Source organism: Rattus rattus, chromosome 4 (assembly GCF_011064425.1).
Source record: "Rattus rattus isolate New Zealand chromosome 4, Rrattus_CSIRO_v1, whole genome shotgun sequence".
Classification (NCBI taxonomy): Eukaryota; Metazoa; Chordata; class Mammalia; order Rodentia; family Muridae; genus Rattus; species Rattus rattus.
Window position 1 is genome coordinate 20,552,621 of NC_046157.1, and position 15,741 is coordinate 20,568,361.

Genomic DNA, 15,741 nt, shown 5'->3' on the forward strand with positions numbered 1-15,741 from the left:
TAAGCTGTTAGTTACCAGCTGACATTACTACCTTCTGATAAGACAGGTGTGTTGAATGCTGTTAATTATGTATTCCAAGCTCTCTTTATTTTCGTGGGTCCCAAGAAATAGCTGCATTTGTTGTTCGCTAACTCCCTGTTTATGGAATGACCTGGGGTCCCTTTGCTGAAATAGTCGGAGCTTCTTGTTAAAAGACAACCTCACTTAATTTAGTCTGTTACAGTTAGCTGCCTCAGAAGCAAGAATGTTAAAAAAGAGACAGGTATACCATGAAAGACCCCCGGAGTGGGGAGACCCTCACTCAAGTCTCGGGATGATGCAACCCCCCAAGAACTCACACAAGACCGTCCTTGTTGTAATTACATGAGGTTTATCAATAGCAACCAGTGCACTGGGGTCGAGACTCGTATCCCACGCAGGGGCAGTGGAGTTCGACCCCGAGAGGCTGGGAGAAGAGGTATTTAAAGGGAGAAACCACAACCCGAGGGGGCAGGGATGGCATTATTGGAAAGTGTGTAGAATAACAGTGAAAAATCACAAGGAAGAACTCTGTCCCCCAAGATTGTTTCCTAGGAGAAGCTGTCTCCTACTTCTCAGATTGTTTAACTTCATGGTCCGCTAGTTCTTAGGAGAAGTTGTTTCCTGCTTCTCAAGATTGTTCTCTAAGACTTATGGTCAGCTAGTTTCTGGGAGAAAGCTGTTGAGCCGGCCAATGTAATTATCCATTCTATAGCCCTAGGAGAGGCTTCTTGGAACATACAATTCTGGGGCCTAACCTGTTTTGTTTTGTTTGTTTTTTTTTCTGCTCTAAACTTTGTGTCTAGGGGGGCAACTTTAAAACTTTTATCTTTCAGCCACAGCTTGGCTTCTCATAGCCAGTTACAGGTCCTCTTCTTTGTCTTTATACCATGCGTGCCATGTTAACTCTTAAAGTTTCTTAGACATATTAAGACTGTGGGGAGCAAGGTGAGTGGGAACATATCAAACATACAGCTAAGTAAAGGGGTATTTATTTTGCAGCATTCACATACCACAAAATCCATTGTTTTAAGATGCATAAAGCAATAGTTTTTAGAATGTCCCCAAGGCTGTCCGACCATTTGTCACATCCTCGCCATTCCCAAAAGTACCCTGGAACCACTGGCAGTTACTCCCCGTCTCCCTCTGCTCTAGCTCTGGGTGACCTCCTGTTCCCATCTCTGCCTATTCTGAACATTTCCTTTAAATAGAGTCCTGCGGTATGTGTGGTGTTAATGTCGTCCCATAACACATTTAAGGCGTCATACATGCTGGTGTATGCATGCATGCGTGTTGATCTACCTCATTTTCTTTTATCTATTCATCCACTGGTGGATATTGGGATTATTTCTACTTTTGGCAAATTAGCAACAAACATTTTTAACCAACAGTACACCTGTGAGCATTTGTGTATGGGTGCATGTTTGTGTGTATAGGAACATGCTTTTAGTTTTCATAGAGGTATATATCTAAAAGTAGAATTGTTACGTCATCGATAACTCTGTGTTCAGCTTTTGAGGAAAACCATCGGTTCTTAATTTGAAGTTAGAAGTAGGAGTAAGAGAATGGAAATAAGGACCTGCTTTACAGAGTAACGTAGCTTGTACACACATTTTTGCAGGTAGCCTCCAATTTCATATTAAAGGACATTTTGAATTCCCTCTTTAGAACTTCGGACCCTATTTTAAACTGTCACCTTCTCCAGAACTTTATCCATTGAGGATGACACACACTTATTATAAAGTAAGCAAAATCCTTCTGTAAGAGACAGCTTTGTCTTAATTAGACAAGGCAAGGGAACAGAAGGTTTTATAAGAATGCACATATTACGTCAATGCAAGGAGAAAAGCAAGGTAATTTAGTATGAAGATGGATGCAGCGGGAGCCCTAGAAAGTTCATTCTTTTAAAAAAGTTCCCACCGTTTTTGTTATCAGGAAATCCGTGGTATGCATTAGAAACGGAGAGTGTACAGTGCGGTAGAAGACAGCCTTGCCTAAGACCGCCATAAATGCTACCAACTTGGAAGAAAAGGGATGTAGGGTTTTTTCGGCGGGAGGGATTATAGTTGAAGATGTACTCACAAGGCAGGATGAAGTCAGTCTGGCTTCGGGAGCTAACCGAGCCGTTAGATTTACCTCAGCTTGGCACAGTCACCTGAAAGGGAACCTGAACTGAGGAAAGGCCTCGTGAAGATCCTGCTGTAAGGCGTTTTCTTAATCAGTGATTAAGGAGGGAGGGGCAGCCCACTGTGTGTGATGCCACCCCTCAGCTGCTGGCCCTCAGTCTGCAGTACCTGGAGAGCAGAACCCCTTCATGACCTCTGCATCGACTCCTGCCTCCAGGATCCTGTCCTGCTTTGGGTTCAGTGATGAACTAGGATGTGGAAGTGGAAGCCAAATCAAATCCCTCCCTTCCCAACACGCTATTTGGTCATGGTGTGTCTTCTCAGCAAAGGCACCCCTAGCTAAGGTACCACCACAACCGTGCTTCCTGCACTCAATTCTTGAAGTTTAGTACAGTTTGGACGTGGGGACGAGTGGAAGAAATGTCGAAGTAGAAGTGAGGAGACTACAGAGCCCAAAGTCTGCAGGGTAGAGAGCTGGGGACCGCAGAGACTGATTTAAGTGAGCGGAGGCAGCTACGACTGCAAGAGAAAAGGAGGGGACAGTGGAGCCAGAGAAAAAGCAGCGGGAAAACATAAATGTTGAAGTGACAGAGAGGGGAGTCACGGGGTTCAGGCTTCTCAGAAACAAAAGCACCACAGAAAGGAGGATGTGGAGAAGGTTTAGGGACTCTGAGAGTAACATTTAGAAGGGTTACTCGAAGGTTAGGGGTAGTTAGAACACAGCTGACTGGGTAAGGTGGCCCAGTGCGGGAAAGGCCAGTGAGGTAGCAAGAAAGTGGAACCGATCCTTTGTTTGAGACTGTTTCTGGTTATGCTTGATGGAGCGTTCGTTATTCAGATGGTTTACAAACGCCTTCAGCGCCTATAGTGTCAGGATGGCTTCCAGCACTCGGCTGCTACCACAGTGCTGTTAGAAGCATGGGTGCACATGCCTCTTCAGGGTCTTACTGTTGACGGTCTTTAATTATAAAAAAAAAAAAAAAAAAAAAAAAAATAAAGCTAGTTTACTTTTTTTTAGTTAACTAGTTTACTTTTAGTTGTAGAAAATGTATTCAGAGGCATCTGGAGTCGGATCACAGTATTTGGGGAGAGCTTTTGAAGACACTATAAAGTATTTGGACAGAGCATTAGTATTTGCAATTCCATCCTTTCTAGTGTGTCGGCCTGATTTAGAACGCAGATTTACTTTTCCTCATTTTAAGTTTAAAACCAGTACTATTTTTGAATTCATTAAGTTTGAGTTTCTTAGGCTCATGTATGTGTGTGTGCAATGTATGCGTGTATATGTATGCTTGTTCACATATGTGTGGGTGTACAAGTGTGTGCATGCTGGCATGTAGGTATAAGTCTGAGAATGCCGGCGGGCTTCTTCTTCCGTGAATCTCTATGTATTGAGACAGTCTCTGGTTGAACCCAGAGCTTGCTGTCTGAGATACTCAGGTTAGCCAGATAACCAGGAGACTCCCTATCCCTGCAGCTCCAGACTGGGATAGCTTATGTGACTTCTGGGGATCTGAACTCTGGTCCTCACACTTGCATGGCAAGCACTTTACCTGGGGAACCATCTCCCTAGCCCTTATGTGCCAATGTTTGAGAAGGTGACAAAGTGTCTGGGTCAGCTCGGGAAAAGTTCTAAGTGTAACATTGGAAGAATCATGTATTTTTACCCCAAGCTTGGCAGTGACATGGTTAAGTTGTAACTGCCTCAGCATTAAAATGTGGTGTTTTCTTCAGTAGCAAACGACCACCTTGAATCCTTGAATTCCCAAGATCTTTTTGTTGCTGTTTTGAGACAGGATCTTTCTGTGTAGTCCTGACCTGGAACTCCACAGGTAGGCCAGGCTGGACTGGAATTTACAGAGATCTGCCTGCTTTTGCCTCCTGAGTGCTGGGATTAAAGGTGTGCATCTTCACACCTGACTACCTACTGATCACTTTACTTGAGCATTATGTTACCTTTTTAGGAGAACTTTCTTAGTTTCTGTCGACATTTCAAAGTATAATAGAGCATTTTGTTTGTCCAAGGATTCCAAACTCTCAAGTCGTTCCACCTTAGCCTCCTGAGTGCCGGGATTACAGGCGAGGGTCTGTAGTGCACAGCCCTAGCTTGTCCTTTCGTTAGATGTGATTCTGTCAGGTTTTTAGACCTGGCTTAAGCGACACTTGCTATTTGTCCTAATAGCCCTCGTTCTAATGGTTTTACATTTCTCACGTGGTTTTACATTTCTCACGTGTATAATAGCTGTCAAATGGAAGAGATTCTGTACCTGTACAGATTTCAGAAAGCTCCCCATGCCAGGGTTTTGTTGTTGCCCTGTTTTGTTTTGTTTTGTTTAAATCCTGTTGCACTGCTCTGGGAATTTCTGTATTGTAACTTTTTTTTTTTTTTCAAGTTCCATTTTTTTTTTTTTTATTAACTTGAGTATTTCTTATGTACATTTCGAGTGTTATTCCCTTTCCCAGTTTCCGGGCAAACATCCCCTTCCCTCCCCCCCTTCCTTATGGGTGTTCCCCTCCCCACCCTCCCCCCATTGCCGCCCTCTGTATTGTAACTTTTAAGACAGCTGCACAACTTTTACTTATAATTTCTTCATTTGTATTTTCTAGTGTGAGAGACAAATTTTTTTTTTTTTTTTTTTTTTTTTTTTGGTTCTTTTTTTTGAGCTGGGGACCAACCCAGGGCCTTGCGCTTCCTAGGCAAGCGCTCTACCACTGAGCTAAATCCCCAACCCCGAGACAAATTATTTTTAACTTATTTTATCAGTGTTTGGAGAGGCTTCTGAAAAATCTAGTAAATGTTCTTTATTCTCATCTTATTCTTAATTTTAGATACAAATCTAAATCAGATTAATCACTAAAGCCAGATCACTAGGAAATTCAGAGAAATTAGTTTCAAAGTAAAAAAAAAGCTTTGCATGGCTTTTTTTTTTTTTTTTTTTAATTACTCAAAATAGCAGGTCACTCTCTTATGTTTCAGCTCTCCCTAAAGAGTTAATGATAGTAACCAGACCCCAACAGACAGGGGAGCCATGCTGGCTTTACGTCTTTTCTTTGTTGTTGTTTTATTGAATATGCAGTGTTTGAAGGGAGAATAGTATTGTGCAACATCTGGATCCGTATCCGTGTCTTTGCAGCAGTTTCTAAACCATCTAATTAGGAATCCCTGCTTGCAAGTTTGGACCTAAATACATTTCATCTTTAAAGGCTGCTGGGAATTTTTCAGAATCTTTACAGCTCTTTGCATGTATTCCTGGCATGTAATGACTGGGGATATCCTCAGGCTACTTAATTAATAGGATGTGGTCTTACATCCTTCTCTTACAGAAATCTTGAGACTTAAACTTGCCAGTTTAATGGCCCAGTTCATTGTTGATTAAACTATCAGAAGCCAAATGAGTTTTATCTCACACCCGATGGAAATACTGTGGGCTGGAAATTCTGTGATAGATGGAATTTTCTATTACGATAACCATCTGATTGCTTTTCTTCTTCCTTTTTTTTTTTTTTGACACACATTTAATAGCACTTTTCAGTCACTTGGCAAATGTTTGATCTGTATACTCGTCACTAGACCAGCCAACTGCTTGCTCAGCAAAGTTTGGTTTGGGCAGACTTTCATTACATCATCTCTGGGGTATCCAAGATTTTAGATCATAGTAGTAAAGACATTTTAAAAAAAAAAAATCCAGCCTGTCAATGTCTTTGATGCTGTTCTGTCAAAACAGTGTTTATGTGTTAGTACTGTCTGAGTCTGTATTTGTAGAAGGGTGTATCATCCAAGTGTGAGAACTGTCTGTGGGGGACATTCAAAACTCATTTGTTGGCTCTGGTTTAAGAGAAGGACAGTAAGTCAGTTCCTACCCTGGAAGCACCAATACATCTGATTGTCTTTGCCTGTCAACATTCTAGAAGTGTGATGTTCAAAGGTTAGAAGGGAGAAATGGCAGGCAGGTCAGAGCCGCCAGGATTTGTAGGGTCGAAGCCACAAAGCACTACAAAAGGAGAGGAAGGATGTCCCTCAGTGTCCTCCAGTTATGAACTGTTAATAACAATGGAGTCTTGACTATAAAGACTTACTGTCATAAAAATAGAAGTTTGCTGGTGACTGGCACAAAGGGGAGCATCTTGGCCGGACTCCGCAGTTTCCTTTTGTTTCCCATGCCAGCTGTTTTCAGGCAGAATAGGTACCGGAGAGGAGGGAGGTAAGGGCCAAATGCTGATTGGGGAACTAGCACACCTACTCAGTACGTATATAATAGGAACGCACGCGTGCACATTCACACACACACACACACAGCTATAAATCTTTGTCTGCTCCTGTCCGCAAAGGAGTCTGAGAATTTTTTAGCCATTGCTCCTCAAACATAGTTCTGTTGTTAAGGAATAAGAGGGGGTGGAGATAAGCACAGGGAACTGGGTTCAATATCCAACACTGAAGAGGAAAATTAAAACATCAGGAAGAGGGGAATGGGTGGTATTAGGTTGGCCGACAACTAGTAGCCTCTACCGCAGGTATAACATGCCTCGTGTTTCCACAAATGTTCCTGTCTCACCCAAAACATGTATGGATTAATACCTGTGAATTGATTGGGAGGTTTCCGCCACCAGTATCTTTCAGGCCATAGTCTCTGATAAGTTATTTCTCTGCTGGCAAAGTGAGCCAGTTCAAGCCTGATTAGATTACTTTAAAGGCCGGACTCACCGGAAAGCTGCTCTCCTGTGGGTGGGTTCACTGGCCCCAAGGAAGGAAGCCAGGAAGTTGTCCTGGGAAGTGAGAGGAGAGTGGGGAAGAGAGAAAGGAGTTCATGCACCTGGAGAGAGAGGAGAGCCTCTGGGGGCGGGGAAGGGGGGGGGAATGGCTACATTATATGCAGAAGAGCCTGAGGCCAGGGTGTGCCAGGTAGGGACTATGGGTGGCGGGGAGAACCTGGAGGCCAGGTCCGCTTTGGTATGTAAATTACACTCTTCTTTGGTATGTAAATTACACTCCTTGGCTGGTTCCTTGTCCTGGAGTCTGAAACCGAACTGTCTATGCTGGCTGGAGTTTTGTCATCTTGACACAAGGTCATCAGAAAAATGGGAATCTCAACTGACAAAATGCCTCCATTATTAGACTGGCCTGCAGGAAACTCTGTGAGACATTTTTTTTGATTAATGAGGGAGGGCCTAGCCCAATGTGGTCCTGGATTGTATTAAAGCAGGTGGAGCAAGCCTGTAAGTGGCCTCCTCCACAGCCTCTACTTCAGTTCCTTTTGCCAGGTTCCTGTCTTGAGTTCTAGCCCTGACTTCCCTCAGTGAAGGACCATGTAAGCAAAATAAATAAACCCTTTCCTCCTCAGGCTGCTTTTTGACATAGTGTTTATCACAGGGATGGAAAGCCAAAAGGGGCATTCGGGCATTCCCTCCAATCTTGCACCACCAACCGTCGTCCCCTCCCTCCTTTTGTCCCTCCCTGGGTCCCTCCCGTCTCCTCAGCCGAGGTTCCAGGCAGGTCCCACGGTTTTCACTCTCTGGATTGCTCCCTGTAAAGAGCACCAGGCTTGGGGTCAGGCCTGACTAGCTTATTTGCTGTTGGCTAGTTCATTTACCTCTGAGCTTCCTTCTTATCCTTTGACCTCTGCATTTTATAGGCTTCTTAGAACAGCAGAGGGACACTGTGAAGGTCTGGTATTGTGAGAATGGTATTCAAAGTCACACTTTCTGTCTTCCCTACAGCAAAAGGGCTTTGTTTGACTTCCTTATGGCGGAGACCACCTCTGCCTTCAGGCCGCATCTTCAGCCTACATCTCTGGTTGGAATGGCCTTTGATATTTTTAGTATTGATCCAACCCTACTGTCACCGCCTTCCTCATTGATACCTTTTGTTATCGAGACCTTGGCTTTGGTAATGACTGAGTCAGTTCGACCCCACTCTCCTGAATCCGCTCATGCTTCTATACTTTTCTACATGTTTTTATTCTTAGCATGCACAATATACCATGTGGTTTTCATAATTTGGAAGGTATTTTGGGAACATTAGGTATCTACACTTTGAGCAGCTGTAGTGTGGATTTAATTAATTTGTATGTTATTGTGATATATATGCATGTATATGTAGTATATTACTTTAAATTAGAGTGATGTCTACAGTATGAGTTATTTGTTACTGAGATGTGGCTGGTTCTTTGAGGCTTCAGCTTCATTTCCCCAATTATTTCCCAAAGCAGTTCTAATTTACACATATGAGCATAGAGCATAAGTGTATTGTTTCTTTATTGTTGCTGCTTGAGAAGGGTCTCTCTGTGCAACCTTTATGGCCTGGAGCTCAGAGATCCACCTGCATCTGCTTCTGAGTGGTAGGGCCCTCCTTTTTGAATATTGAGCCTGGGGCCTACCTCATGCACAGTAAGCAGTTGGCCCCGTAGAAACCGGTTCTATTTTCCGTTGTAGAGATCAAAACGTGCCTCTTGACTTGTTGATTATTTAAGATTAAAGGCATTTGGAAAACAGCAAGTACAAGAAAAGTCCTTGATTTTCCTTTCTCTTTCTAAAATCAAGAAGTCAGACTCCCACTGGAAAGGTATCTTCCCATACCAAGGGAAAGGAAGGAAAAAGGAAGCCATTCTTACAACCAGAGATGGCAGTCAGCACTGGCAAAGCTGGGTGAGCAGACTTGTTACAGCACTCTGCCTTCAGCGACTGCCCGGACCCAGTCACTCTGCCTTCAGCGACTGCCCGGACCCAGTCACTCTGCCTTCAGCGACTGCCCGGGCCCAGTCACTCTGCCTTCAGCGATTGCCCGAGCCCAGACTCTTTACCTAGTCCTGCTTCCCAGCTCACCTCTCTGTCCTGCTTGCTGTAAGCATCGTGCTCTAAGTCCTGTGGGTCTCCGTTTTCCTATGAGGGCTCCTAGGCACATGCAAAAGTTACTAAATAAACTCTGAGTGCTTTCTCCTGTTATCTTATCCCATGTCATTTCTAACAAGAGACCTGTAGGGTAGAAGAGAAACTTCACCTTTTTAGCAGTATAACAGAACTTAAAAGTATATTATTGTTGTTGTTGTTGTTGTTGTTAGGGATGGTTGTGTGTTTGTGGGGGGGGTGATACACACACACACACACACACACACACACACACACACACACACACACACACACGACCAAACCTAGCTTTTTATGTGGGTGCTGGGATCTGAGCTCAGGTCCTCATGCTAATGCAGCAGGGACTCCTACTCACTGAGCCATCTCTCCAGCACTTTAAAAATATACATTTTAAAACATGTGACTCATCCATGCTCACACACAGGGACTCCAGGCACTCCGATTTGATGCATTAAAGCCATTGTACTAAACACCGATAGGCTAGTGCGAGTTAAGACTTTCTGTCACAAGCAGCTGTGTGAGGGTCCTTTTGCTCTAGTCAGAGAAAAGCTTAAGTAAGCAAGGAGCTACATGCAGTGCCCTGACTCTTGGCCCGCCTGCATGCCAGAGGCTTGTGATCTGAGCTTTTAAACGTGTAGATCTGGGCTCTGAAAGCCTCAGTCAGAGCTTACTGATCTGTGCTTCCAAAGCCAGAGATTTGTGCTCTAGACCTTGAGAAGTAGGGGCTTATGGCTCTAGTCTCTCGGCCCTAGATGCTCAAGTCAGATGCTGACTGGAGGCTCTGAGTATTCAGGGGCTCAGCACTGGGCAATCTTAGCAGCTCTAGGCTTTGGGCGTCTGCTCTCTTAGCCCATAGCCCTGGACCACTCACTAGAACACTGCAGCCTCCTGTAAGCTGTAGGCTGAGCTGAGGGCTTATGGCATTGGGAGGCTTGGAGACTGATAACCTCATAACCACTCTCTGGTCACCTTCTAGCTGCAGCCGTGACTGGATGCCTAACGCTAAACCCATCTGCTCATAATGTGCATTCATGGCACTGAGCACCAAATACCGTTTAGAAGAGGCTCTGACTGAGACCTGATGTTGCAGCTCGAAACGACAGTCTTTACACAGGAGGGACACTTCTCAGATTGACCAGAAGAGGGGGGTTGGCTGGCTTGTGTGCAGCTTCTAGGCGCGCCAGTCACAAGTCTTACATGTGTACTACGGACTGAGTTTCTAGAAAGAGAAAAGAACTGCACCTCTGCCGAAGTTTGTACAAGATGAGGTTGGGGAGATAGCTCAGTGGATAAAGGGGTTCCTGTGCAGGCCTGAAAATGGAGTTTACATGTTTAGAACACATATAAGGGCAGGCAGGGCAGGGCAGCGCAACCTGTAATCCCAGCACACGGGGCTGAGGCAGAGATTCCCAGGGCAAGCTGCTGGCTAGAGAGCAGGGCAGTGAGCCATGGGGGCTGTTGGTAGAGAGCTACCAGTAAAGACACCTCACATCAGCCTCAAGCCTCCACATGTACATGCACGTTTGCACTTGTGTACCACACACATGAACACACAGGCATACATATGTATGTTCACTATATACATATATACACCAAAAGGGAAAATAAATTCTACATAAAACGACTGACGTTATGGAGAGTTCAAATCTTGTAGACCAGAACCAAATCACCGAGGGCTATTTTTTTTTTAAAGATTTATTTATTTATTATATATAAGTACACTGTTGGCTGTCTTCATTCACACCAGAAGAGGGCATCAGATCCCATTACAGATGGTTGTGAGCCACCATGTGGTTGCTGGGATTTGAACTCGGGACCTCTGGAAGAGCAGTCAGTGCTCTTAACCGCTGAGCCATCTCCCCAGCCCACCGAGGGCTATTTTTAATCCCTGCGAAAACCATTCATTCATTGCCCACCCCTGTGTCTGACCTAATATTCTTGTGATTGTCAAAACCTTTACAGCTTGTTCTTAGCAAACCACTACCTCCCAGTCCTCCGAAGCTAAGAATGTAAATGAAATACACAGCAGAATTTGCCTTGCTTCGCTGAGCCCCGCCTACCTGTGATTCCCATCACTGCACTTGGTTAAGGCCTTGATGAATGACTTCCTTTGTTCTGTAACTGATAAACCACCAAGTGGCCACCTGTACAGTGGGACATGGTGATTCTGGTGGACTGAATCTGCTGCTGGTCACTTTTTACTCCCATTTTAAACTCCATTTCTCTCTTTGAGTGCAGAGCTGTGCTCTTGCATGGATGGGTCACACTATCCATAGATGCCACAAGTTATTGCCAAGTCACCAACCGGAAGGCCCTTCCCTCCTGTCCTGAGTGAGACTTAAAGGATAGGTGTGGCTATCTAGAGTTCATCAAGGCTTGTCTTGTCATGGCTGAAGGGAAGTCTTGTGGAACTAGGACAAGTAGGCCAGTAGCTGAAGCAGTTGTGGCATTGGTGGCTAAAGTGTTCCTTGCAACTGGAATGAAGTGTTCTTGAAGTGACTGGGGTGTATTTGTGTGGCCTCCCTGTCATGGTGACAGTCTAGCTGGTAGCCCCTGAGGGGGCTCTTCTATTGAGAGCATCATCTTTAAGGTAACTGAATACAAGTGAAGGGTCTGTCAGGTACCCATGAGGGTAGATTGACTGTTGTCTAAAGCTTTGCTCATTTCAAACATTGAATGTTGCTTTTGATAAAGACCTAACTTGAAAGAACTTTCTCATTAGTATTTCCACTCCCATCCACCTGCCCTTGAGGGCAGATAGAGCCCTCAGATCTGTGTATGTAAAGTTATAACAAAAAGAAATGAAAACAAAACAGACATAGCCAACTGAAGGAAGACAGAAATGTATGCCTGGTCCCAGCTCATCCACCTTTCCTCCAAGCACCCACACAGATCTCATCCCATGCAAAGGTCAAGGTTCTTAGGAGCCACCTGCTGAGGGCTGTGAGCCCAGTCACATCACCAAGGGCCTACAGACAGATTGCAGAGTGTGGGCAAAGTTTGCATTGTCTTTAAAAACGAGCCTTACAAGAGGATCTCTGTGACCTGGGCCAGCCTGGACTTCATAGCGAGAGTTCCAGAACAGCGAGAACTGTGTAGAGACCCTGTCTAAAAAAAGAAAGAAAAGGGGAAAAGGGAGCCTTCCGCTGGGACAGACACCCATTACCTAAGTTCTTCTGTGAGCCCTTCCTCAGTCCTCTCTCCATTAGCCTGGAAGCTTGGGTAGCGTGGGAACTGGGATTCTTTCTTCTTGAGATTTAGAGAATCATAGTACATGTCTGAGCATCAGAGTCCATGTGAGAGCTGTCCTAACCGGCCACACAGAGCGAATTAACTAGAAAATCCCCTGCTGGGACCATAGCTCTTTGGTGGAATGGTTACCCACATGTAAAAGGCCCTAGGAAGGAAGGAGCTGGACAGACAGATGGATCTCTGTCCAAACAGATGGAGAGGGAAGATAGAGTAAATGAAACAGTAGTACATACACTATCCTCACCAAAATTATAATTCTGTAATTTTGAGACAAAGTCTCACATAGCCCAGGCTGGCTTCAAACACTCTATGTATCCAAGGGTGGCCTTGAACTTGCTTCTACCTCCAGAGTGCTAGGATTATAGTCCCGGGCCACCATATGGTTGGTGGGCGATAGAATGAGATGCGTGGCAGGCACTGTTCCAGTCGAGCTGCATCTACAACCCAGACTCTGCGATCTGAGCACTCATTACGTCGTAGTTTGGTGTCTCCTAACTGCTCATGCTCACAAGTGCACTGGAACCAAGGGTGAGCGTGGATCGCTGCCTCATCACTTTTTATAGGCTCTCATATATATAATTCAGGCTAGCCTGGAACTCACTGTGCAGCCCAGGCTGGCCTCATACTCAGGGTCCTCTTGCCTCAGCTCCCAAATGCTGGGATTACACTCATGTAACGCCATCCCAGTGTATCTTTTATTTTAGAACTGTAATAAAGATCAGTGTCTACCTTCCCAATTGACTACTCTAGTTTAGTCGTTTTGCTTGTTTGGGTTTAAGATGACTCCAGAAACTCTGGTTATTCTAGAATAATTCTCAGCAGTTTTTTTTATATATATTTAAGTATTATATTCCAAACACTTCACTGTTTTTAAATTATAGTAGTTAGAAAGCTTTTTTTAAAAGTAAAACTATAAATATTTACCAACCTTAAATTTTAATATGAAAAAAAAATCACTCGAAGAATTATGTTAGCAGGTGTGGTGCCTCACTCCTGCAATCCAAGTATTTGCAAGGCTGAAGCAGGGGTTCTCTATAAGTTCCAAGCCAGCCTGAACTGTAGCATGCGGCCCTTTTCCAAAAAAAAAAAAAAAAAAAAAAAAAAAAAGGCAAGAATTCAGGTCTTTGAAGCCAAATATTTATCTAAAGTGTGCAGTTACGTGGAAAGATTTGCCAGAACAGAAACAGCGCCAGCCTTTTCCTCACTATAATACAGGACACAAAGACACACTCATCTGTCCATTGTTGTCTGATGCTCTGTGCTTCTCTCTCCCTAGGTGAACGTGTCAAGCCTTTTACGCCAGAGAAAGCAAAAGAGATTATAATGTCTTTACAGCAGCCTGCAATCTTCTGTAACATGGTTTTTGATTGGCCATCACGACACTGGACTGCGAAACACCTTTCTAAGGTCTTGGAGGGCAAGCAGATACGATTCAGGATGGGCCTGAGAACCACAGGCACAGGTAATCGCCACGGCAGCCCCTCCTCCATAGCACCCAGAAATGCTCAGCAGTGCTCACCCCATCTTGAGATGTCCTTTGTGTCTAATCCTCTTTGACCACTTACCGTACAGATAGGAAACATTACAAGAAAGTGTGGGAAAATAGTTTGACCTCATACAGGGTTTTTTTTCCCCCTCCTTGTTCAAACAAGGGGTTTAAAGACCTACACAGAATGCAGATCTGCTAATTTATGTATTCAACACGTTGCTAGACATTGTTGTGGCCGATCGAGCTCAGTAGACAATATATATGTTAATGAGTTACTGCTTGAGCCCCTTTCCACTGAGGAATAAAATACTAGGGTAATACAGAACTGCAGTGCAACACTCTATAACGGTACCATGTGGTGGTCCCTTCACTTGTGATTCATCTGGAACTCGTCCCCACATGCATGACCCTAGGCTATTTATGACACCTCGTCTTGCTTATGATCTTACCTTTTACTTTTACCTTGGCCTATACTTGTACACACCTTGTACTGCATAGGTGTGACATCCCTCCACACTGGGACAATGAGCCTTGGCAGGACCAAGGGCATCTCCTCCCATTAGTGCCCACCAAGGCCATCCTCTGCTACATATGCTGCTGGAGCCATCCGTCTGTCCATGTGTCCTCTTTGGGTGGTGGTTTAGTCCCTGGCAGCTTTGGTTGGTTGATATTGTTCTTAAGGGCTTGCAAACCCCTTCAGCTCCTTCAATCCTTTCTCTAATTCCTCCAATGGGGACCTCATTCTCAGTTCAATGGTTGGCTTCGAGTGTCTGCCTCTGTATTTGTCAGGCTCTAGCAGAGCCTCTCAGGAGACAACTAGATCAGGATCCCGTCAGCATGAACCTCTTGGTATCAGCAGTATCGGTCAGGGTTTGGTGGCTGTGTGTACACGGACTGGATCCCCGGGTGGGACAGTCTCTGGATGGCCTTGGACTCCACCTTCTTCCGCTGCCATCTGTATACCTGGGGCACAGGCTGCACTGCACAACCTTGGTTTTTATTTTTGTTGTTGTTTTTGCCTTCCTTAGAATTAATAGATGATTTTTAAAAGGCTTGTTTGCCTTTTTTTCCCTGAACACTTTGAAAATTAAATTTTGCCATTTTTGCTCTGTTATCAGGTGAAGTGATTATCATTATCCTTGAAGTGCAGTTATTATAAAAGAGAGACGTGGTTTGTTTCTAATCTGAAGCTGTCCATACCTGTGCTCGCTCTCTAACTGGCATTTCAGAATGAGCAACCTGGTCCTGTAGAAACTCAGTGTGCATTGTAGAGAAGTAATTTATGCAGACCTATTAATAGCCTAAGAGGAGCTAGAACATTTCCCAGTTTCCCTTTCAGCAGCTCCAAGCTCCTTTCTCCGGCCTTGACCTTGTAGGAATAGCCTGTAATTTGCTTTTGGTGTCTAGAGCCATTTTGGACTCCCGAGACAGGCAGAACAGAATTACTGTAGTTTGGCATCTCATTCTAACCACAGACTTGATTGTTTGGGTATTTTTAAATGAAATGCTAGACCAGCGCAATAATTTAAAACCAGATTGTATGTTTTCCTTTTTGATTTTTGTGAAACAAATCTACCACTGAAGTGACTTGAAGAGAAACAGAAATTGTGGAATCTTCACACCCTGCTTAGACTCCAGACACCACAGCACTGCTGGTAACTAGTATTCGTTTGCTGAGAGAGACTTACCTGAATTCTCTGGCTTGATCTGCTTGCCTGCTTCCTAGGGTGGTAGGGCTGTTTTTGCAGAAGAGTCAGGTAACACTTAAGTCTTAAAGGAGTTTTTCAAAGCCTCTCTGCAGTTGTGAGAAAACACTCTGGGTTTTTGGTAAAGGAAGCATAGTCTTTTTTAACAATTGAAATAAAATTCTCATAGCATAAAATGTAGCATTTAGCCATTTGAAAGTATCTAATCGAACAGTGGTTAACGTTTTCACAGGCTGTATAGCCCACTTTCTAAATTTCAGCATGTGTTCCTTATCCCATAAGGAAGGCC

At 44.3% G+C, this 15,741-nt stretch overlaps 1 protein-coding gene across 1 annotated transcript in view; it reads left to right on the forward strand.

Moving 5' to 3' along the window:
* The window catches only part of Hspbap1 (HSPB1 associated protein 1), a 55,543-nt gene that overhangs the window by 5,173 nt on the left and 34,629 nt on the right, over positions 1-15,741 (forward strand). The window contains exon 2 of the mRNA XM_032900163.1: positions 13,534-13,719. Within this exon, the coding sequence (XP_032756054.1) occupies positions 13,534-13,719 (186 nt within the window). The remainder of the gene's footprint in view (positions 1-13,533; positions 13,720-15,741) is intronic.